The sequence below is a fragment of the Mastomys coucha genome, unplaced genomic scaffold (genome assembly GCF_008632895.1).
Source record: "Mastomys coucha isolate ucsf_1 unplaced genomic scaffold, UCSF_Mcou_1 pScaffold13, whole genome shotgun sequence".
Taxonomy (NCBI): domain Eukaryota; kingdom Metazoa; phylum Chordata; class Mammalia; order Rodentia; family Muridae; genus Mastomys; species Mastomys coucha.
In genome coordinates this window covers 8,978,410-9,002,067 of record NW_022196895.1, presented here as the reverse complement: position 1 = coordinate 9,002,067, position 23,658 = coordinate 8,978,410, and the positions used below count along the sequence as shown (strand labels likewise).

At 43.4% G+C, this 23,658-nt stretch overlaps 1 protein-coding gene across 12 annotated transcripts in view; it reads left to right on the top strand.

The window, feature by feature from the left end:
• The window catches only part of Ankrd29 (ankyrin repeat domain 29), a 54,271-nt gene extending 31,231 nt beyond the window's left edge, over positions 1–23,040 (top strand). For 7 of the 12 annotated variants that reach the window (XM_031364981.1, XM_031364990.1, XM_031364987.1 and 4 more), the window contains 4 exons: positions 6,433–6,531; positions 14,072–14,167; positions 15,324–15,422; positions 20,645–23,040. In XM_031364981.1, coding sequence (XP_031220841.1) covers positions 6,433–6,531; positions 14,072–14,167; positions 15,324–15,422; positions 20,645–20,752 — 402 coding nt within the window. In that variant the 3' untranslated portion in view covers positions 20,753–23,040. Of the gene's footprint in view, positions 1–6,432; positions 6,532–14,071; positions 14,168–15,323; positions 15,423–16,031; positions 17,710–19,091; positions 19,447–20,644 lie in introns of those variants that run through there. The other 5 variants (XM_031364982.1, XM_031364988.1, XR_004117162.1 and 2 more) reach the window with 4 other exon arrangements.
• The last annotated feature ends 618 nt before the right edge of the window (positions 23,041–23,658 follow it).

Genomic DNA, 23,658 nt, shown 5'->3' with positions numbered 1-23,658 from the left:
CCTCAAGAGTGAGGTTCACCTGGCTGGCCAGTGGGTAACCTGGCCCGTGAGGACAAGGACCCACCTTGCAGTTAAAAAACAAGGGGCACGCCCTTCCAAAGACTGTTTCTAACAAAGTGCTTTGGAACTGTGAGAGTTCAGGTCTGTAGAGATTGTTGTTCAGGGAAACAAAACAGGAATTACATGAGGTCAGGGAGCAATGAAAAGTTTCCTCTTTGTTGGGAGCACAAACCCTGTGGTGCTCTCATCAGTACCTGCCAGGAGCCTCTGGCTCTCCATTAGAGACTCACTTACCTAGGTCAGTTACTCCATGTTCTGCCATCTCTGAAGTTAGAACTTCTGCTGAGTTCAGTTTAAGAAAACAGATATCGCCCACATGACGAAAGTCATGCAAGCATGACCTGGTTTCAGGTTATTCAGAGGTTTAAGAAATATGGGATTGCCGGGCAGTGGTGGCACACACCTTTAATCTCAGCACTTGGGAGTCAGAGGCAGGCGGATTTCTGAGTTCGAGGCCAGCCTGGTCTCCAGAGTGAGTTCCAGGACAGCCAGGGCTACACAAAGAAACTCTGTCTTGAAAAACCAAAAAAGAAAGAAAGAAAGAAAGAAAGAAAGAAAGAAAGAAAGAAAGAAAGGAAGGAAGGAAGGAAGGAAGGAAGGAAGGAAGGAATGAACAAACAAACAAACAAACAAACAAACAAACATGGGATTTAAAGTTCTCATTAAAATGGCTTGCACATTGCAGGCAGGGTGTCTGGAGCTGGCGTCTTGTTCTGAAATCCCCACTAGCTCATTAAGTCTTTATCAGAAAATTCTTGAATTTATGAAGGACAAGGATGTGTGCCTGATTTTCCAATTCTTAATATTTTTACATAAATTCAATGCGTGCGCGTGTGTGTGTGTGTGTGTGTGTGTGTGTGTGTGTGTGTGTGTGTGTGTGTGTACAGGTGTAATGAGGGCAGAAGCCAGAGGTCAATCAGGTATCCTTCCTTAGGAGCCACCCACCTTCTGTTTTGAGACAGAGTCTCTCCCTGGAACCTGGAACTTTCGAGTAGACTGTCTGGTCAGTGAGTCACAGGAATTTCCCTCCTTTCCCGCCCCAGTTCTGGGGTTAGAAGCACATGCCACCACACCCAGCTTTTATATGATGCTGAAGACCAAACTCAGGTTATCATACTTGTCCACATACGTGCATGCTTGCACACATTCCCATTCTGACCTCCTTGGGCACCCACCTTTGCACACACACTACATAACACACACACACAACACACAACACACAATACACACACCACATAACACACACACACACCACATAACACATACACACACAACACATAACACACACACACCACATAATACACACACACACCACATACACACACACACACACACACACACCACATTACACACACACACAAAACACACACACAATACACATCACACACACACAGCACACATATACAGTACATAAAACACACACATGCCATTCTGTGGAGTCCTTCCATTAACATCTGACAAGATGCTAATGAGGTAGCTGAGAAGTCCCTCCTAGGACATTTGATGTGCTGTTAGGGAGTCAGCGAATGTCTTCTCCTTGGGACTTTCCCTCCTGAGAAGTAAGCAGACCTTGTTAGTGCTGTGAGCTGAGGAAGTGTGCTCGCAGTGAGGACAGTGAGCCGCCACAGATGCTCCTTCCTGCTAGATAGGTCAAGAGTTGCGGGGATTGTGGAAGTCCATGGTCACCCGGGAAACTTGCTTGTGTTTCTTCCTCCACATGTCCTTCTCACGGAGAACTTGACGGGAGCCAAAGTTTTTTAATCAGTGGTGAAGATACCTACCTCACCCACTGTTCTCTTACCCACATACTTGATGTGCTTCTCCCCAGCTCAGCTCACCCACATCACTAAAGCAGTATTTCTGGAGCAGCCAAGCCTGGCCTTGTTTTCCCACATTAGGCTGGCACACTTATCACTTGTCTCTACTGAGGCCTTCTCCTTTGCCTGTCAGTATTTCTACAGCATTTGACGAAAGACCAGCTAATGAGTGTATTCCCTAATGCAGTGGTTCTCAACCTGTGGGTCACAACCCCTCTGGGGAGAGATCAAACAACCCTTTCACAGGGGACACATAAGGTCATTGGAAAGCACAGATGTTTACATTACAATTCATAACAGTAGCAAAATTACAGTTATGATGTAGCAATGAAAATAATTTCAGGTTGGGGGAGGGGGGTCACCAGAACGCAAGAAACTGTATTAAGGGGTCTCAGCATTAGGAAGGTTGAGAGCCACTGTCCAACAGAAGCCTTCATCTGGACACAGAATTTCTGGAACCCAGAAAGCAAATATTCTCTTGGGTCCCTAGCTCGGGGACATATGTGAAGTGGGAGACAAGAGCTTCCAGACTGGTACAGGATTCCAAGCATGTGGATGTTGAAGCAGAGCCCATGAGAACACTGGTGGAAGGCACTGGCCATCTTAGTCCCTCTGCTCATGGTGGGTTCTTGGGAAAGCCTGTTGACTACCAGAAAATACACTGTGACATGCGCAAAGCACCTGGGAGATCTGGAAGCCCATGGCCCCTAGTGGCCCACAAATGGAAACTAGAAGGGAGATAGTGAGTGGCTGTGGAGCCAGCTCAGATCTTTAGACAGAAGCTGAAGTCATAAGGCTCTGCATGGCTAGGGAGTGAGACATTCTAGTTTTCGATGGCCGTGGTTTCCTTTCCCTGGACCTCAGCTGTTTTTCATCTATAAACTCAAGATAGTAATGGTGACGTCCCTCTAGAATTGCTATGAAAATGATATAAAATATTCCCGGTAAAATTTTTATTGCAGTGGCTGTGGGTTGGACTAACACTGGTAGCAAAGTTGTCTTGTTACTGTAGTTACTTGTGTCTTGAACCAGCCACCCCTCCAATAACAGAATTGGTCCCAGAGACTGGGAGGCCTAAAACCTACAGGTAAAAATGGACATGCCTAAGGACTGGAATGCCACAGAAGCAAGGAGCATATAGCATTTTATGTATGTGTTCAAATCCTTGGGAATTGGGTGGGTTGCTGTCTTTTTCTAAGCAGACATTAGAAGCCTAGATAAGATTATATATTAGTCTCTACCATGAATGGGGTATATACCCCTCTACTTGTAAAATGTATTAGATATGGCCCAAAATAGCAACAGATTTGGTAGGAAATGCAAAAGTTACTCTATTAGCTATCAGTTTGGCACTTGTGTTTGTTCTGTAATTGTCAGCCAGTGCTGAACACCTTCAGACAACACATCGATATTTACTGCATCGATGGTCTTATCCAGCCCATCATCTGTTTGTCCTCTTCTGCCTGATCTATGGCCTAAGTATAACCTTCTTTCACAATGCTAAATGTCAGCTACTGCCTCTGACTCTCCTTTCATTTTTCTTCTTTAAGTGGTTTGGAGTGCAGGAGCAATGGTTCAGTCAGTAAGTGCCCATCACGTGAGCATGAACCCCCAAGCACAAGTCAAGGTGCAGCTCTACTCTTCAGAGCTCCATGTGGAGGGCAGAGAGGCAGATTTCTGGAACTCACTGACCTGACAAACAGCCTGGACAAGCAGATGAGTTCAGCTAGAGATGCTGGCTCAAAAACTACAGTCATCAAGGAAGGCATCTGACTTCAACCTCCATATGCACATGTACACACACATGCACATGTGACCTCGTGCATATGAGCAGCACACACCTGTCCATTCACACAGAGAGAGAGAGACAGAGAGAGAGAGAGACAGAGAGACAGAGAGAGACACACAGAGAGACAGAGAGAGAGAGAGATAGAGAGACACAGAGACACACAGAGAAAGACAGAGAGACAGAGAGAAACACAGAGAGAGACAGAGAGACAGAGAGATAGAGAGAGACACACACAGAGAGACAGAGAAAGAGAGAGACACAGACACACACACACACAGAAAGAGAGAGAGAGAGATCTGTGGAGGGCATAACTTTCACCTCACAGTGATTTGTTCTACTTAAAACATTTTTAAACAATTTTTTCTGCCCATTCCATTTCACTCCAAAATCCCAGAAAAGAGAAACAAATTGACTTGTATTCTGTCATTTTTATTATGAAAAGGAAGGCACTGGGTGTGATGTGCATGCCTTTAATCTCAGCACTCAAGAGGCAGAGGCAAGTGGACCTCGGTGAGTTCAGGACAGCTTGATTTACATAGCAAGTTCCAGGAACAGCCAAAGAGAGGAATCTCCTAGTCACCTAGATAGTAAACAGCTGGACATGACAGTATGACCTGACACATACTCTCTAGGTTTCAATGTCAAATCTGGAGATGTGATCATTAATAATGAAATACACAGGAGACCCCACATGTCCTTAGCCAGTCAGTAGGAGCTGGCTACTCTCTATCCAGTTGCTGTACAGGGTCTCCAGGAGACTTGGTAAATGAAATCCAGAGGAAGAGTTTGAGGAACTGGAGGTCTGAGTCAAGGGTTTGTGGCATTCCTGGTAAGGAGCACTCAGCTCTGGTAGCGTGTTCTAAGCACCTGTGATCCTCGTGTTCACTGCCTTGGGGTGAGCTTGCTCATCAGTAGTGTCTCTGTAAGGTCGCATGTTTACAGACGATACTGAGGCTGAGAGGCATGGTCTCATAAGCTTAGTGCTGACTGAGTTCTTGGTGTTCTTTCCAATTAAGGGGATAGACCTGAGCATTGCCGTGACTGTTATAAATCGAGAGTGGTAATAGTTGTTCTCGGTATGAAGGTCTCAACAGTTGTCCACAGGCAATTTTAGTAAAAGCAGCCTTTGTCAAGCACACTCACAAGGCAGCCCATCTCCCTTCCCTGGCTGCCCCCTGGTGGAGACAAAGGACAAAATAGACCCAGAGTGGGCAGGAACAAGCATATTGGTCTCTCTGCATCAGATCACCTTAAACATGGTAGGTCTGGAGCTCAGACCTCTTTGGTTGTCTCTCAGGATCCTGCCTACACCCATGTGCCAAGGCACACTCAATCTGCATGCCACACCATACCTGTCCACAACACTGCAAATGCGTGTTTGTCTTGCTATCTGACAAAATCCTGGTCTTCCTTCAAGACCCGACTGAGCTATGAGTCCGACTGTGAGCTTGACCGCAACCCCAAGGCAGTAAGAGGGTGCCTTCTCCTAGGCCATGTGCACACGTCTCATTCACTATCGTGTGCAATTGTACAGAAATATCAACCTTCTCTCTTCCTCTAGACTTCCCTGTGAAACCAGAGACTTCTTTCACTATGCTGCATGAGACATGGAAGGAGCTTCATAATTCATTGTTGATTGGTTAAACGGATGGATACTTAAATCCTCAATTGGGAGAATCAAATGAAAACTGTGAAAGTTCTTTTTATAAATAATAAGCAATTTTTTAGTTTGTACTTTTAATACAAATTGTCACTTGTTAATGGTAACACCCACACTCAAGAGTTGATCCAGGAGATGGAGAGCGATGTAAAGGAAGCGTGAAGCAGGCTCAGTGTCTTCAGTGTAAAGGAAGCATGAAGCAGGCTCAGTGTCTTTACCCTCGGCTCTTTGTTTGAGCTCCTCCTTCCCCGCCTCTACCAAGACATAAAACACTTACTTTCTCTTTACCTCAGACCCCCCTGGCCTTTCAATTTGTCATTTTCAACTACCCAGCTCAAAAAGTCCACCCTCTACTGCTTTGCCAGAATGGCAATCTACATCAGCTGATATGCTTGGACTGAAATTCTACACCAGCACAGATGGGACTTAGCCTTTAGCCCTCATTCCCATGGGTAAATAGGTAATCCGTACTCTCGGGATATATTATCATGACGACTTCAGTTTTTCCAGTTCTGGATCCTGCATCCTCTTCCTGCTTCTTCTTTCCAAAGAGAACTCATTCTCAGAGATCAGGCTACCTACCAGTCAGGGATGGGGACGCCTTTCCTGCATCTGGGTGGCCTCTCTGGTCCTCAAGTGCACTGGTTCCTGGAGATTCCCTACGGACCCACCGTGTGTCTCAGTTAGCAGAATGCTTACTTACATGCACAAAGCCTTGGGTTCAATATAGCGCTGCATAACATGGTATGGTGGGAGGAGTATAATCCTACCACTCCCTAGGTCGCGACAGGGGGTGAGAGGACCCCTGGTCATCTTCCTCGATATACTGAGTTTGCACCCAATCTAAAATACTTTAGATTCTGTCTCTGAAGAGAAACGGGGAAAGGCCGTTTGTATAAGACAGGTTTGGCATGAACGGTTTGAAGTCGCCGCTCAGGCACTATAAATGCCAGCCTGTGGTCCGGTGTCCACTGTGCGCCCTCTTCTCCATCCCTATTGTGTGAGCAGATCAGCAGGAGAGTGCATGGACTCAGCGATCTGGTGGTCCTGAGTGAATGGATGTGTGACTGGAACCCCATTACACTGGCCACCTCCTTTTCCCACAGGATGGAACCGCGCCGCTGTGGATCGCCTCCCAGATGGGCCACAGTGAGGTGGTGCGCGTGATGCTGCTGCGGGGAGCTGACCGTGACGCTGCTCGCAACGTGAGTAGACAGTGCCTCCCTCCAACCCCCCACCCCCACCTGCAGACTGGTCTTCCAACTCTGCTCTTTAGCAGGAAAACAAAGACCAACTGAGCGGAAAGTTTGCAGGTTTGGTCGGCTTCTCCCTCCTCCATCTGACACGATTTCTGGAGGAGCTCGGACGGTTTACTAGACCTGAGACATGAAAGGAACGTGCTGGATCTATGAAGTGGATTCAGGCAGAGCCTGCACCCCGCTGCTCTCTCAGCTGCAAATCCCCAGGCATCATCCCTCAAGCACCTGCCTTTAATTCTGCCGGCTTGTGCCAGGCTGCAGAGGAGAGATCAAGTTGGGGAGATTCGACAGCCACTAGGTTATGAGGCTGGTGGCTTGTTGTGTCTGACATCTGTCCTTGCACGACATCTGTCCTTGCACCTTCACATAGTTGTCTATCAAGCCTAAGCTTAGAAAAGGAGAATCTGAAGTCTCCGTTCCTGCTCCCCCGCACCCCACCCCCACCCCCTTCACCTCTGAAATCAGAGAAGAAAACTCCCCAACACACCCTCTCCTTCCCATTCCAGAGGCACTCTCCTGGCTGACTGAGGACAACTAAGAAGCCAGTCTCCCAGCACCGCCATTGATATGTTAAAGCAAGCAGGAAACTGATGATTTGGAAAGTCTCTCTTTGAACCAAATGACCACTAAAGATGGATTTTTAAAATTTATCTATGCATTTTTTTCTTTTTCTTTTCTTTTTTCTTTCTCTCTCTCTTTCTTTTTTTCTTTTTGGATACTTTCTTTATTTGCATTTCAAATATTTTCCCCTTTCCAAGTCTCCTCTTCGGAAACCCCCATCCCATCCCCCTCCCACTCCCTCTATGAGGGTGCTCCCTCACCCACTCGCTCTCTTCTTCCCTCCCTGGCATTCCCCTACACTGAGGCAACTAACACCCTCAGGCCCAAGAGCCGCTCCTCCCACTGATGTCCAACTTATGCTGCCAGAGCCATGGGTCCCTCCATGTGTACTCTTTGGTTGGTGGTCCAGTTCCCGGGAGCTCCGGAGGGAGTCTGGCCTGTTGAAACTGTTGCTCCCCCATGGGGCTGCAAACCCTCTCAGCTCCCTCAGTCCCTTCTCCAACTCCTCCATCTGGGACCCAGCTCATCCAATCTCAATCCAATCCAATCCAATGGTTGGCTGTGAGCATCCTCCTCTGTTTTTGTCAGGCTCTGGTAGAGCCCCTCAGCAGACAGCCAGCTCAGGCTCCTGTCAGCAAGCACTTCCCAGTCATCCGGGCTTGGTGACTATAAATGGGCCCCAGATGGGTCAGTCTCTGGATGGCTTTTCCTTCAGTCTCTGCTCTACACTTTGTCTCCATATTTCCTCCTGTGAGAACTTTGTTCTCCCTTCTAAGAAGCACTGAAGCATCTTTCTTCTTGGGCTTTATATGATCTGTAAATTGAATCTTGGGTATTCTGAGCTTCTGGGCTAATATCCACTTATCAGTAAGTGCATGCCATGTGTGTTCTTTTGTAATTGGTTACCTCACTCAGGATGATATTTTCTAGTTCCATCAACCTGCCTTTGAATTTCATGAAGTCATTCTTTTTAATGGCTGAGTAGCATTCCATTGTGTAAATGTACCACATTTTCTGTATCCATTCCTCTGTTGAGGGACATCTGGGTTCTTTCCAGCTTCTGGCTATTAGAAATATGGATGCTATGAACATAGTGGAGCATGTGTCCTTGTTACATGTTGGAGCATCTTCTGGGTATATGCCCAGGAGTGGCATTGCTGCGTCCTCAGGTAGTACTATGTCCAGACTGATTTCCAGAGTGGTTGTACCAGCTTGCAATCTCACCAGTAATGGAGGAGTGTTCCTCCTTCTCCACATCCTTGCCAGCATCTGCTGTCACCCAAGCTTTTGATCTTAACCATTCTGACTGGTATGTGGTGGAATCTCAGGGTTGTTTTGATTTGTATTTCCCTGATGACTAAGGATGTTGAACATTTCTTAGGTGCTTCTTGGCCACTCAATATTCCTCAGTTGAGAATTCTCTGTTTAGCTCTGTTCCCCATTTTAATAGGGTTATTTGGTTCTCTGGAGTCTAACTTCCTGAGTTCTTTGTATATATTGAATATTAGCCCACTATTGGATGTAGAATTGGTAAAGATCTTTTCCCAATCTGTTTGTTGCCATTTTGTCCTATTGGCAGTGTCCTTTGCCTTACAAAAGTTTGCAATTTTATGATGTCCCATTTGTCGATTTTTTATCTTAAAGCATAAGCCATTGGTGTTCTGTTCAGGAACTTTCCCTCGTGCCCATGTGCTTGAGACTTTCCCTCACTTTCTCGCCTATTAGATTCAGTGTATCTGGTTTTATGTGGAGGTCTTTGATCCACTTAAACTTGAGCTTTGTGCAGGAAGATAAAAATGGATCAATTTGCATTCTTCTACATGTTGACCGCCAGTTGAACCAGCACCCTTTGTTGAAAATGCTGTCTTTTTTCCACTGGATGGTTTTAGCTCCTTTGTCAAAGATCAAATGACTGTAGGTATGTGGGTTCATTTCTGGGTCTTCAATTCTATTCCATTGATCTACCTGCTGTCTGCGTATCAATATCATGCAGTTTTTATCACTATTGCTCTGTAGTACAGCTTGAGGTCAGGGATGGTGATTCCCCCAGAAATTCTTTTATTGTTGAGAACAGTTTTCGCTATTCTGGGTTTTTGGTTATTCCGAATGAATTTGAGAATTGCTCTTTCTAACCATGAAGAACTGAGTTGGAATTTTGATGGGGATTGCATTGAATCTGTAGATTGCTTTCAGCAAGATGGCCATTTTTACTATGTTAATCCTGCCAATCCACGAGCACAGGAGATCTTTCCATCTTCTGAGGTCTTCTTCGATTTCTTTCTTCAGAGACTTGAAGTTCTTGTCATACAGATCTTTCACTTGTTTGGTTATAGTCACACCAAGATATTTTACATTGTTTGTGACTATTGTGAAGGGTGTCATTTCCCTAATTTCTTTCTCAGCCTGTTTATTCTTTGAGTACAGGAAGGCTACTGATTTGTTTGAGTTAATTTTATATCCAGCCACTTTGCTGAAGTTGTTTATCAGCTGTAGAGGTTCTCTGGTGGAATTTTTGGGGTCACTTAAGTATACTATCATACCATCTGCAAATAGTGATATTTTCACTTCTTCTTTTCCAATTTGTATCCCTTTGACCCCCTTTTGTTGTCTAATTGCTCTAGCTAGAACTTCAATTATTATATTGAATAGATAAATAGAGAGTGGGCAGCCTTGTCTAGTCCCTGATTTTAGTGGGAATGCTTCAAGTTTCTCTCCACTTAATTTGATGTTGGCTACTGGTTTGCTGTATATTGCTTTTACTATGTTTAGGTATGGACCTTGAATTCCTGATCATTCCAAGACTTTAACATGAAAGGATGTTGAATTTTGTCAAAGGATCTTTCAGCATCTAATGAAATGATCATGTGGTCTTTTTCTTTGAGTTTGTTTATGTATTAGATTACATTGATGAATTTCCATATATTGAACCATCCCTGGATGAAGCCTACTTGATCGTAGTGAATGACTGTTTTGATGTGTTCTTGGATTCGGTTTGCAAGAATTTTATTGAGTATCTTTGCATTGATCTTCATAAGGGAAATTGGTCTGAAGTTCTCTTTCTTTGTTGGGTCTTTGTGTAGTTTAGATATAAGCATAATTGTGGCTTCATAGAATGAATTGGGTAATGTTCCTTCTGTTTCTATTTTGTGGAATAGTTTGAAGAGTATTGGTATTAGGTCTTTGTTGATGGTCTGATAGAATTCTGCTCTAAACCCATCTGGTCCTAGACTTTTTTGGTTGGGAAACTTTTAATGACTGCTTCTATTTCTTTAGGGGTTATAGGACTGTTTAGATGGTTTAGATCCTGATGTAACTTTGGTACCTGGTATTTATCTAGAAAATTGTTCATTTCATCCAGATTTTCCAGTTTTGTTGAATATAGGCTTTTGTAGTGGGATCTGATGATTTTTTGAATTTCCTCAGTTTCTGTTCTTTTATCTCCCTTTTTACTTCTGATTTCGTTAATTTGGATACTGCCTCTGTGCCCTCTGGTTAGTCTGGCTAAGGGTTTAATCTATCTTGCTGATTTTTTCAAAGACCCAGCTCCTGGTTTTGTTGAGTCTTATACTGTTCTTTTTGTTTCTACTTGGTTGATTTCAGCCCTGAGTTTGATTAGTTCCTGCTTTTGACTCCTCTTGGGTATATTTGCTTCTTTTTGTTCTAGAGCTTTCAGGTGCGCTGTCAAGTCGCTAGTGTATGTTCTCTCCAGTTTCTTTTATGAGGCACTCAGAACTATAAGTTTTCCTCTTAGCGCTGCTTTCATTGTGTCCCATAAGTTTGGGTATGTTGTGGCTTCATTTACATTAAATTCTAAAAAGTCTTTAATTTCTTTATTTCTTCCTTGACCAAGTTATAATTGAGTAAAGCATTGTTCAGCTTCCATGTGTATGTGGGCTTTTTGTTGTTTTTGTTGCTATTGAAGACCAGCCTTAGTCCATGGTGATCTGATAGGGTGCGTGGGATTATTTCAATCTTCTTGTATCTGCTGTTTTATGACCAACTAAATGGTCAGTTTTGGAGAAGGTACCATGAGGTGCTGAGAAGAAGGTATATTCTTTTGTTTTAGGATGAAATGTTCTATAGATATCTATTAAATCCATTTGGTCCATAACTTCTGTTAGTTTCACTATGTCTCTGTTTAGTTTCTGTTTACATGATCTGTTCATTGATGAGATTAGGGTGTTGAAGTCTCCCACTATTATTGTGTGAGGTGCAATGTGTGTTTTGAGCTTTAATAAAGTTTCTTTTATGAATGTGGATGCCCATGCATTTGTAGCATTAGATGTTCAAAAGTGAGAGGTCTTCATGGTAGATTTTTCCTTTGAAGAGTATGAAGTGTCCTTCCTTATTTTTTTTGATAATTTTTGATTGAAAGTTGATTTTATTCGATAGAAGAATGTCTATTCCAGCTTGTTTCTTGGGACCATTTGCTTGGAAAATTGTTTTCCAGCCCTTTACTCTGAGATGGTGTCTATCTTTGACACTGAGGTGCATTTCCTGTATGCAGCAAAATGCTGGGTCCTGTTTACATATCCAGTCTGTTAGTCTATGTCTTTTTACTGGGGAATTGAGTCCATTGATGTTAAGAGATATTAGGAATAGTGGTTGTTGCTTCTTGTTATTTTTTATGTTATTTTTATGTTTGTGTGGCTATCTTCTTTTGAGTTTGTTGAAAGATTTCTTTGTTGCTTTTTTCTAGGGTGTAGTTTCCCTCCTTGTGTTGCAGTTTTCCATCTATTATCCTTTGTAGGCCTGGATTTGTGGAAAGATATTGTGTAAATTTGGTTTTGTCGTGGAATATCTTGTTTTCTCCATCTATGTTAATTGAGAGTTTTGCTGAGTATAGTAACCTGGGCTGGCATTTGTGTTCTCTTAGAGTCTGTATGACATCTTCCCAGGATCTTCTTGCTTTTATAGTCTCTGGTGAGAAGTGTGATGTAATTCTGGTAGGTCTGCCTGTATATGTTTTTTTAAAAGATTTATTTTATTTATGTATGTATGTATTTATTTGTTGGTTTTTCGAGACAGGGTTTCTCTGAGTAGCCCTGGCTATCCTGGAACTCAATCTGTAGACCAGGCCAGCCTCGAACTCAGAAAACTGCCTGCCTCTGCCTCCCAAGTGCTGGGATTAAAGGCGTGCGCCACCACTGCCTGGCTTATTTATTTTATATATGTGAGTACACTATTGCAATCTTCAGACATAGTAGAAGAGGGCGTCTGATCCCATTACAGATTATTGTGATCCACCATGTAGTTGCTGGGAATTGAACTCAGGACCTTTGGAAGAGCATTCAATGCTCTTAACCACTAAGCCATCTCTCTAGCCCCTTGACTGTATCTGTTACTTGACCTTTTTTCCTTACTGCTTTTAATATTCTTTCTTTGTTTTGTGCATTTCATGTTTTGATTATTATGTGATAGCAGGAATTTCTTTTCTGGTCCAGTCTATTTGGAGTTCTGTAGGCTTCTTGTATGTTCATGGGCATCTCTTCCTTTAGGTTAGGGAAGTTTTCTCCTATAATTTTGTTGAAGATATTTACTGGCCCATTAATTTGGGAGTCTTCACTCTCTTCTATACCTATTATCCTTAGGTTTGATCTTCTCATTGTGTCCTGGATTTCCTGGATGTTTTGGGTTAGGAGCTTTTCACTTTTTGCATTTTCTTTGTTGTGTCAATGTTTTCTAAGGTGTCTTCTGCACCTGATATTCTCTCTTCTATCTCTTGTATTCTGTTCATGATGTTTACATCTATGACTCCTGATCTCTTTCCTAGGTTTTCTATCTCCATTGTTTTCTCTCTTTGTGATTTCTTTATTGTTTCTATTTCCATTTTTAGATACGTGGTGGTTTTGTTCAATTCCTTCACCTGTTTGATTGTGTTTTCCTGTAATTCTTTAAGGGATTTTTGTGTTTCCTCTTTAAGGGCTTCTAGCTGTTTACCTGTGTTCTCCTTGTATTTCTTTAAGGGAGTTATGCGCTTCTTAAAGTCCTCTATCATCATCATGAGATGTGATTTTAAAACAGAGTCTTGCTTTTCTGGTGTGTTGGGGTATCCAGGGCTTGCTGTGGGAGGAGAACTTGGTTCTGATGATGCGAAGCAGCCTTAGTTTCTATTGCTTATGTTTTTGCCCTTGACTCTCGCCATCTGGTTATCTCTGGTGTTAGCTGGTTTTGCTGTGGCTTGTCTCTCCTGCAAGCCTGTATGTCAGTACTCCTGGGAGACCAGCTGTCTCCAGCGGTATGTGGGTATGGAGAGCTGTGGCACAGGATCAGCTCTGGGCATAGACAAAAACTGGAAGGATCCTGTCCCAGGCTGCTCCCCAGTTCCTGTGTCCTGAGGGTTTCTGGGCGGGTCCCTTGGAGCAGAAGTGGTAGACTTACTTGTGCTCGCAGGCGTGTCTGCACTCCTGGAAGACCAGCCCTTTCCTAACAGTATTTGGGTATGGCGTATTGTGGCACAGGATCAGCTCTGAATGCAGGTGGAAATCCTATTTATGCATTTTTTTAAAAGAATAGGCAAATTTTAACCTATGCTTCCTGGGTTACCACTGACATACACAGGCAAATAAACACATAGGGCAGGTGAAGTGAAGACTGTGTACGGTTCTAAGGCAGTGACAATAGCATCAATCATTAAAGACAGTTAAGCAATCTCCACTGAGTCATGACTAGCAGAAAAGGCCTCGAGGGCCAATCAATAGCCTTAAATATGGTCCTGAAATCACCTCGTCCCTGACATTGTGTTCTCGGGGCCTGGAGGTGTGTCTAACTCAGCAAACAGAAGTCACCCACTGTGAATGGCTTCCCCATGCAGAATCACTACCTGCTGTGCTCTCCCCCGCCCTGGATTGAGACACACTGATGTTTAATTCTCAGCCAGCACAAACGTCTGTTAACAATAGTCCCTGTGTCCCCTCTGCTTTAGGACGGTACAACAGCATTGCTGAAAGCAGCCAACAAAGGATATAACGATGTCATAGAGGAGCTGCTCAAATTCTCACCTACTCTCGGTATCTTGAAGGTAAGACCTAAGAAGTTAAGCTATTCTGTCAAAAAAAAAAAAAAAAAAAAAAAAAAAAAAGAGAGAGAGAGAGGCTAGAGGAGAAATACTGGAGACCAAGAGAGAACTGAGTTGTCATTAGGTGGGGAGGTACGTGGGTCCACATGGAAATGAGGAGGTGGTAAGTAGAACGGCCTCCTAAAACCTAGCCTTCAAGGGAAAAAATAGTATAATTGCCACTAAAGACAGGAAAGTACACTATTGGTATCGCTGGGAAGCTTTGTGAAATCAAAGGAGGACACCCCTTTTCTTCATCATCCTCAGGATGGTGAAGGCCCATTCTGCTTGGTTAACTGAAGTATGAGATTAGCCACAAACACCTGGGAGCCTGAGGAAATGTGTATCTGGAGACTGGAAATGCTTTGTTAAGTCTGAGTCATTTTGGATGGACATATTTCTGTGCTTCCGTGCACACAGCACAGGGTTAACAACTGCCCCAGTGAGTCACCAGGGGTACTGGACTTTGCAAGCCTGCAGTTCTGCTGCAGAGGCTCAGTTCTGCCATCTCAGGGTATCCTGAGAAACTCACAAGAAACAAATGAGGCTGCCATCCATTGTTATAATTTATGGGTGATGTTGATGATATTTTACATTTGGGTGTGTGCAATATAAAATGTGCAAAATATTCTTCACTTTCAGGGCATAAGAGAAAAGAGGCAGTAGGCTAGGCTTAAGCCACAGACAGCCGACTGCTGATCTGAAACATTTGCAGTCCCGCTTTGTGGAATAGAAGGCACTAAGTCTCTTCTAAGTTGACACTGTGGCATAGCTGTGCCCTTGGGATACATCGGGACATACAAACCCTTTCCCTGGAATGACTCCAAAAATGGACAATGTTCACCCTGGGAACATCCTGGCTGTCCTTCAGGTGTTTAGACCCCATTCTTGCCATCATCTAAGAAAGAATTGCTGGACTCGGTATCGATCCCCACCCCTGATGAGCTGGCTTTGGCTGTGTGTCTGAAGACACTGTAGTGGTACTGATGCGACTTTAGGGAGTGCAGGGGAGACACCAGGGAGGAAGACTGTGCCGCTCTTGTGGTACATCATGAAGGCCAGGCAAAGCCGCTGAGAGCTGTGAGCTCAACTCTTGACACACACTCTCATTTTCTCTTAGAATGGGACTTCGGCTCTCCACGCAGCAGTGCTCAGTGGGAATGTTAAAACAGTTGCCCTGCTCCTGGAAGCAGGGGCAGATCCAGCCTTGAGAAACAAGGTACTCACCCAATCTGTCCTTTAACTACACGGGCCTCTGTGGAGAGAGTCCTCCTCCTAAGGCAAGACAAGCATCTCTCAGGCTCCTGCCTTGATTTTCACAGTTACACACAGTAAGAGCATGCCAGGTTGCAGTTACGAGTTATTCGTAGCCAACGCATTTAGACTCGGGGAATTGTGCTAAAAACCCTATATTATCCATGGCTTTCTCTAACCATTTACTCATATAAAATGTGCAAACATTGGGGGTGGAGATGTAGCTCAGTTGGCAGAATGCATGCGTAGCATGCTTGATACCCCTGTAGGACATAAACCAGTAGTAGTAATTCATAGTTTTAAGGCCAGTACTCAGGAGCTGAGGGCGAGGGATCAGAAGCTTACAATGGTGTGGCTTCCTGGTAGGGAGAAAGAGGTGGTCATTAAAAGCAGTAAGTATGTGCTCTAGAAATGTCAGTGTCCTGGAAGTCTGTTGCCTTCCCTATGACTTGAATGTTTATATCTTGAGAATTACTAATGTATGCTTAGCAACTTGGTCAGGAAAATATGTTATCAGTAGGATCGCATGTCACTGCTACAACACCAAACCATGTTTTTATTATTAAATCCTTAGAACTGAACCAAATTTGGAAGTCAGAGAGTTTTCAATCACAGTAGAAAGGCTTGTTGTTGTACACCCTCTTACTTGATGTCTGCTGAAGCCGTCTTGTGTATAGACTGGAAGGTAAAGAAAAGCCTTAGTTTATTCTGACTGCTGTTGCTATGATAAAAATTAGCCTGACAAAAGGCAATATAGGGAAGGAAGGGCTTATTAAAGCTCACAGTTCCAGATTATAATCCACCATAGCTCAGAAGTCAAGACAGCAGGACTTTAAAACATCTGGTGACATTGCACCCACAGTCAAGAACACAGAACAATGAGTGCATTCAGTCCAGGTCTCAAGCCCAGGGAATGCAACCGCCCACTGTGGCATGGGTCTTAGCTCCACAATTAATTCAATTAAAGAGATGTCTGTGACAGGCATGCCCCGTAGTTTAGCCAGACTTAGCAATCTCTCATTGAAACTCTCTTCATAGGTGAATCTAGATTTGTAAGGTTAACAATTGGAACTAACCATGGATGCTGGAGAGGATGACGTAATTGTTAAGAGTACTTGCTACACAACAGTCAGAACCTGAGTTCAGGTCTCAAACCCCAAGTAACAAGCTTGCCATGTGCTGTGTTTGCCTATAACCCCAGCACTGAGGGGGGTGGGGGCAGAAGGATTACTGGGGTTTGCTGGCAGCCAGGTTAGCTGAAACTCATAAGCTCCAGTCTCAGGAAGAGGCTCTGCCTTGGAGGACTCCCTTCTCTGACCTCCATATACATACCAGTGCACACATCAGCACATACAGTACACACATGCGTACGCACACACATGAAACCCACTAAGAAGGGCCAAAGGAGCAATATGCAAGGCCAAGGCCCCCATCTTTATTGTACCTAGCACACAGAAGGACTATTTCCCCATTCCTGGGGATTTCCTGGAATCCTGCTTGCAGGAAAGCTTTTCTGTTATCATCTCTGCCTATCTTTCCTGATTGCTAAGTTTATTTTCCATGAGCTGGCCTGGCTGGGTGATAAGCCAGCCGAAGTCACAACTGCCTTTCTTTGGAATCTTATCTCTAGACTTGTACACGGAACTCCTGGAGAAATCAAACATTGCTGGTGATATCCAGGGCTGAGTTAAGACTAGGAACACCGTTAATACCTTGGTACGGAAACAGAAAAAAACTGTGTGTCCCACTTTGTCCCCTTAATGGACTAGCCTCCCCAGAATGGTCATAGGCAATTTCCAGGGGACAGAATGCTGAGCTTTCAGTCTCCCTAGAGGAACTTAACTGTATGGAGGCTCATACTGCAGAAAGTCCTGGGAATCACTGCCAGGAACCTCATCTACCCGCCAGACCCCCAAGAGAAGCCGGCCTCTTAATCGCAGACCCAAACACAAGGTAATTAGGGCAGTAACCTAGAACTCTTGAAAAAGATTTTTGTTATTCTCGTTTTGTTTCGTTTTTGATTTTGTTGTTGTTGATGGTGGTGGTGGTGGTTTCCTGTATCCAAGGATGTCTGTCCTCCTGTCTTCACGCCCTAAGTCCTAGGATTACAGACATACTGGCTTTGGAAAGGACTTTGGGCTCTCAATCATTTCACAAATCTCTTTGAACACTTACTAAATACTATGCACTGTACTCTACTCTGGGGACCTAATTTACAGTTTCTGCTTCGTAGAGCTGAGAAATCAGAGGAGGATGGGGCAGGCGCACAGCAGGTGTCGCTGAAGCTTCCCAAAGAAACAGTGGGAATAGCAGATCTATTAAATTTTGACTCTTACTACATATTTTTATACTGTTCATGAAACAGTGAAGAATCATTCCAGTCACAATGTACTGGAGTTCGGTTGTCTCAAGAAAAACTCTTGTGCAGATGTTGAAATTGCAGGGGGAAGTGACCACTTTTTAAATCAACCACCATTTTTATTTCAGTTATTTATTTCGTGCATATGTGTGAGAAAGAGGGCAGACACCATGTGCCACAGTGTGTGTGGAGGTCAGAGGTCAAATCTCTGGCCACTTTGTGGGGCCCAGAGATTGGTCGGGGGATTGAATTCAGTGGGTAAGACCTGAACCCAAGTTCTACTGACTGAGCCACTCAGTGGCCCCAGTTTTATTTGAAAGAACGACACTTGGGCTTAATAGCTTACCAGTCCAGAGAATCTTTTCTGATGAATTAATAGTAGTTTTACTGAATATGGCTTTTTGTGAATGTGACTTTTTGATGTGGCATAAAAGAAACGTGCCAATATTTGCACAACGTGCATGGCTCAGTGAGCTAATATGTTCCAAATGTTGTAACTAATGCTAAAACTTGTAGATTTCCATGCAACAAAGTACAAAGTGGTTCATGATATGTTTCCAGATCCCATGTAGCTGTTAATACAAAAGTACATCTTAATTTGGCATGGTGGCACAGACCCGTAATCTCAGCACTCAGGAAACTAAGGAATTCTGTGCCATCCCGGGCTTCGGAGCAAGACCTTTGCACCAAAACAGAAAAACACACATGCCATAAGAGAGAGAGGAGAGAATTGAAGGGGAGGGAAAAGGAGAGGGCAGTAGGGCAACAGAAGAGAAGGGAGGGAAGGGCAGGGCAGGGGAGGGGAGAGGGGAGGGGAGGGGAGGAGAAGAGAGGAGAGGAGAGTTGAGTTTGACACTATTCCTGGAGAGACCTGAGAAATGTGTACTCACCCCCAGATAAAGAACTGATAACAGATCAGAGTGATTTGATACCACCAAAGTCCCAACTGTGACGCAGAGTGTTGAGTTAAGGTTGGGGAGCGTGAGTGAAGGGTTGCTTACAGGAGCAGGGAAGGCTCCAAGGTAGCTGTATCACCAGCCAGCTTGGGGTGAAGACCCATTAAAGCCAGAGAGCCAGCGCTCTCAGCTTGACTTGTAGGCAGCTCTGCAGAGGGGAGAACCCCTCCCATCAGTAGTCCCAGTGTTTATACAGCCTTGGTGGGGGTGGGGTGCTTGTCTTGTAAGTTTCAGGGACTTGCTGAGACTGCGTCGTTTACTAATGGAGTTTAAGGAGCTGCCTTTTAGAAGTTCATGAATCTTACTGATTTTCTTCCAGGATGGCAACAGGGGAAATGGGGAGAAAGGGAAGGGCCGGAAGAGAGAAATGGAAAGCTGAGGAGGGAGGGTAGGAGAAGAAAAGGAAGTGGCTCTGGCAAGTCTTGGCGGGCCTGTGTGGACACCAGGCGCCACCTCCCTTCCCAGCTACCAATCTGTGTGCAACTCAGTTTTCATCACGTGGCCACCAAAGATGTCACCACAGCCTGCTTGCTTAGCCACCAAAAGAATCCAGCTGTCCTCTCTCCAGCTCTAGACGAAGGAAATATGGAAGACCATTAAGCAATTCTACATTACCAAGATTTTTGATTTTGCAAAGGCAATTGTTTTTTCAGAAATACATTTTGTATGCCAAACTCTAGCAGATTCATTATTTTTCATTAACTAGGAAATACATTTTTCAGGTTTCGTTTCTACGATAAGTGCTCCATAATATTTAAGAGCTTACACTAGAGCGGATATCACAGAAGTTCAAGAATTCTTTCTCTTATAACACATGACACCTGTGGAAGGCGCTACCTCCCTAAGCACTTCAAGCTGCGCCTCAGTGGGTGGCTTAGTGGTCAGTTCAGTGGTGACTTTTGGGTCCTGTGGGAAGTTGCAGCGACAGACACTATGCCTTCCTGGATGTGTGTTACTCTCTGCAGGCTTCCTGACTGCTTTCTCATCAGGCCACACCTGCCCTACTGCAAAGTGCCCCTCCTTATGTCTGGAAGCTAGAACGTTGCTTTTATTGAGGCAGAGAATAAAGAGCTCAAAGCAGGGAGGAGTGTGGTCAAAGTACAGAAAGGTGGAAGGAATAAATTCAAGTCACACAAAAGGTGATGTGGTTTATAACAATGCGTTCTGTGAACTAAAAGATGTTCGAAGCTTCCCCAACAGAATATTTAAGGAAATGGAGATACCAATTATCCTGATTCATTCATTATACTCTGTATCTGTGAATCAATTACCACACTGTACTTCATAATATAAACAAATGAAAATAATAAAGGAGGGGCCATCGAGATGGCTCAGCTGGTAAAGGAGCTTGCCATCGAGTCTGATGACCTGAGTTCAAGGTCTGGACCCCAAGTGGTGGGAGAGAACTGACTCCTTCACGTAAATTAGGAAATGTGTTGCAAAAATAATAAGTTGGAATGTGGGCAGAAAAAACTCCCATCTTGAGTCCTCCCTATTGTACAAACCACCAAATATAATAAATTAAATATTTTTTTAAGTCCAATGCCTATATTCACTGAACAACTATTAGATATAATGTGCTGGACATTGTGCTGAAAATGGAGATACAGTGATTTATACGACAAAGGCCCTGCCCCCCAGGAACCTCCAGTACAGTAAAGATCTGGCTAACTAGAAAGCTAGTGTTGAGTTGAGAGAACAGCAGATGCTACTTCTCATTAGAAGGAGACCCCCATTCCCTACTACAGATCAGTGAGTCCAGTGGAGGCTTCTCATCCCTGAAGGACAAAGCCTGGGCTCGCCCACCCCTGTTGAGTCCCTAGAATTACACCAGTGGGTAACTGCTCTAATAGCCATATCATCTCCTTTCAGGCCAACGAGCTTCCAGCAGAACTAACCAAAAATGAACGCATACTGCACCTCCTGAGACAGAAAGAAGGACCTGGGAAGAATGAACTTGGATCCATCTTAGATAGATAGGAACTTAGAGCACAGTGTCCAGAAAGAAATGGTTCTTAACAATGTTGGAAATGAAGAAAGGATGTCTGCCCTGTGGGTTTGCACACTGTGCACTGACCCAGGTCCACTTCCCTTTATTTATAGTGGGCGTCTCACACTGCCCTGAAACTTGGCCCTCGGGGACATGGATAGTCACAGATTCCACAGAAACTTATGTACAACTATAACTAAGTTCAACTCCATGTTGAACATGATTTCAGTGCTAAAAAAGGAAACAAAAGCTTCATTCTTTAAGAGTCAGAGGCCGCACTTCAATGAAGCAGTACATGTTTACTTTTGTGTTTAATGTGGCTATGCTAAAATACAATGTGTTTAATGTAGCTATGCTAAAATACAATGTGTTTACTGTAATTATGCTAAAATACAATGTGTTTAATGTAGCTATGCTAAAATACAATGTGTTTAATGTAGCTATGCTAAAATACAATGTGTTTAATGTAGCTATGCTAAATTACAATGCCTCCATAGTAGTTTTCATTTGTTCATTCATTGTAAAATATTTTCTACCACCCAAGATCAGAGTCATGATTATTGTGAACTGGTGTATACATAAGCATCCCTTATTTAAGGTCCACTTTTGACATTCCACTATGTGCTACTCAAAGATGGGCCATTAACACATAAAAAAGATAAACTATTTGTTGGTAAAAAAAAACCTCATCTTTTTCCCCGACATGTAAAGTCACTGTCTCCTAGTCCACATTGTCAATGTGTGAGGGTACCAATGGGAAACTGAAAACCCCAACATCTGCAAACCACAAGTCTCTTTGAGCTTTGACTCTGGTTGTATGGTGTGGAGTCCAATTCCCAAGGCATAAGTGAGGACACAATATGTTGGGGAATCTGGAGCTTCCTGCAGCACTGTCTCTGACACACTGACTGTGAGCTCACTGGATGAAACATGATATACATGAGTACTGTTGCAGTTACTACTGGGGACTATCCAGAGTAAAGGCAGTTGTTAGTATTTCCCAGGTGCTCATGAGTGAATCGGTTCCAGCAAGGAACCACAAGATCACTAGATTGTTTGAGGAGGGTCTAAAGTTGATGCTCAATTCACTTTCAATGGTGTCTAACTGCCTCTGTCGGTGCCTAACTGCATATACAGAAATAAAACTTTCTTCTATAATGCACCCTATGAAACACTAATAGTACTTTCATGTTAAACACATATCCACTATGGTAGCTCATACCAGGCTCCAGGTTCCAACCAGTAGTCTCTATGTAAAGGCCTATTAAGACAGAAGGAAAAGTATTCCTAAGGAAGATTTTGTTTAACTAAATGCAATGGTATGAGAAGCATTGCCTTTAAGTCTGTAAATGCCAGAATGGAACTTTTGAAATCAGAAGATGATCTCTTAAAACTGTTTATAAATGATAAATGCAATCAGAATATAAGATTTTCATAAACATTGTTAACAAAGCCAGTGACAAGCAGCACACAGCCCTCAAAGAAGGATAAAGTGTGACTGATAAGCTCTGCAGAAATCCCCAGTCTTATTTCAAGATAAAAGATTATAAAGTTGTGTGTGTTGCCACAACACCAGACACAAGTATTTTGGTAGCTCACAATCAGTACCAACTTCCCCATTGGCAGCCTTTTACTTGGCAAAGTTATGCAAATACACGTTTCCTCCATGGGAATTTTGAATTGCTATATTTGCCTTGAAGAAGAAATTAATGTGGACTTAAATGCATTTGCCCTTTATATAGCCCTATATATTTAGCCCAGAGCCAGTTGTTCATCACAAGTCCAAAAGAAAACAGTATTGCAAATACCACCATCAACAACAACAAAACCAAAAGACAGCATCAGAAACTTCATGTTTTTTACTAAAACCTCTTGACATTGGCCTGTCCCTCATATGAACCATTTTAGGGCCAGGAAACTTATACAGTATTTTTAGTAATACTTAATAAAGACCTTTGCACTCTATGAAACAGATGTCTGGATTAGCATTTGATCTACATGCAATTATGATGTTATCCATAGCAGGGAAGTTGGTTAGGAACCTACCAAAGACGGAACTAGATGTCTATTATTTCAGAAACCGTGTTTCCATTTGCATACATGTAAAGGACTCTTTATATTAGACTCCTTGACAATCCAGTCAGTCTGCATCCGAAGACTTAACACAAGCAGTTCTGCAAATGATCCACTTAGCTGCACTACAAAAGTTTCCACTACACCCATCTGTTTGGCAACACATTCCATGTTATGCTTAAAATAAAGTCAATATACTTCCCGATTTGCCTTCGTTGCTTTTTTATTAACAGGTATTGTTTCTGTAGTTTTTAAAGCCTCTTTTTACATTTATTGTTTGTGGACACTGCAGTACTCTCGAAAGTCAGAAAACAATACAGGAGGCTTCTTTCTTTCCCTGTAGGTTCTGGGAATGGAATTTGGGTCCTCAAGCTTGGCAGAATGTGTTTTTACTATTGAGTCATTTCACTGGCCCCCTGTGTGATTTAGAAAAGAATAAAATTTCAGAGCGAGTCACTCAACTCCATTGGTAAATAGATTGGAGTTTAGGATCGCAATCTTTGAGCTTCAGCTCACTAAAGGACTAATCAACTATTGTTTCTACTGCTACAAGGGTATGAGCAATTCTCAAAGTTTTCCATTCAAATAGAACTTCCTAGGGTAGTCACTAAAGACATTAAAAGTAGAAGTTCCTAGCTTCTGTTGTTGTTGGGGCTACTCCTTGCACATCACCCCTTTGCAAACTTTCTCTTGGGAAACAGCTAACCAGTTTGCAGAACTTGGGAACAGGAAGCATTTATAACAGGGACCTTAGGAATCTAGAGAAGACCCTTGTGGTGACTCTGACTTTCCTCTGTCCCATCCTAGGGAACAAGAAGCTACA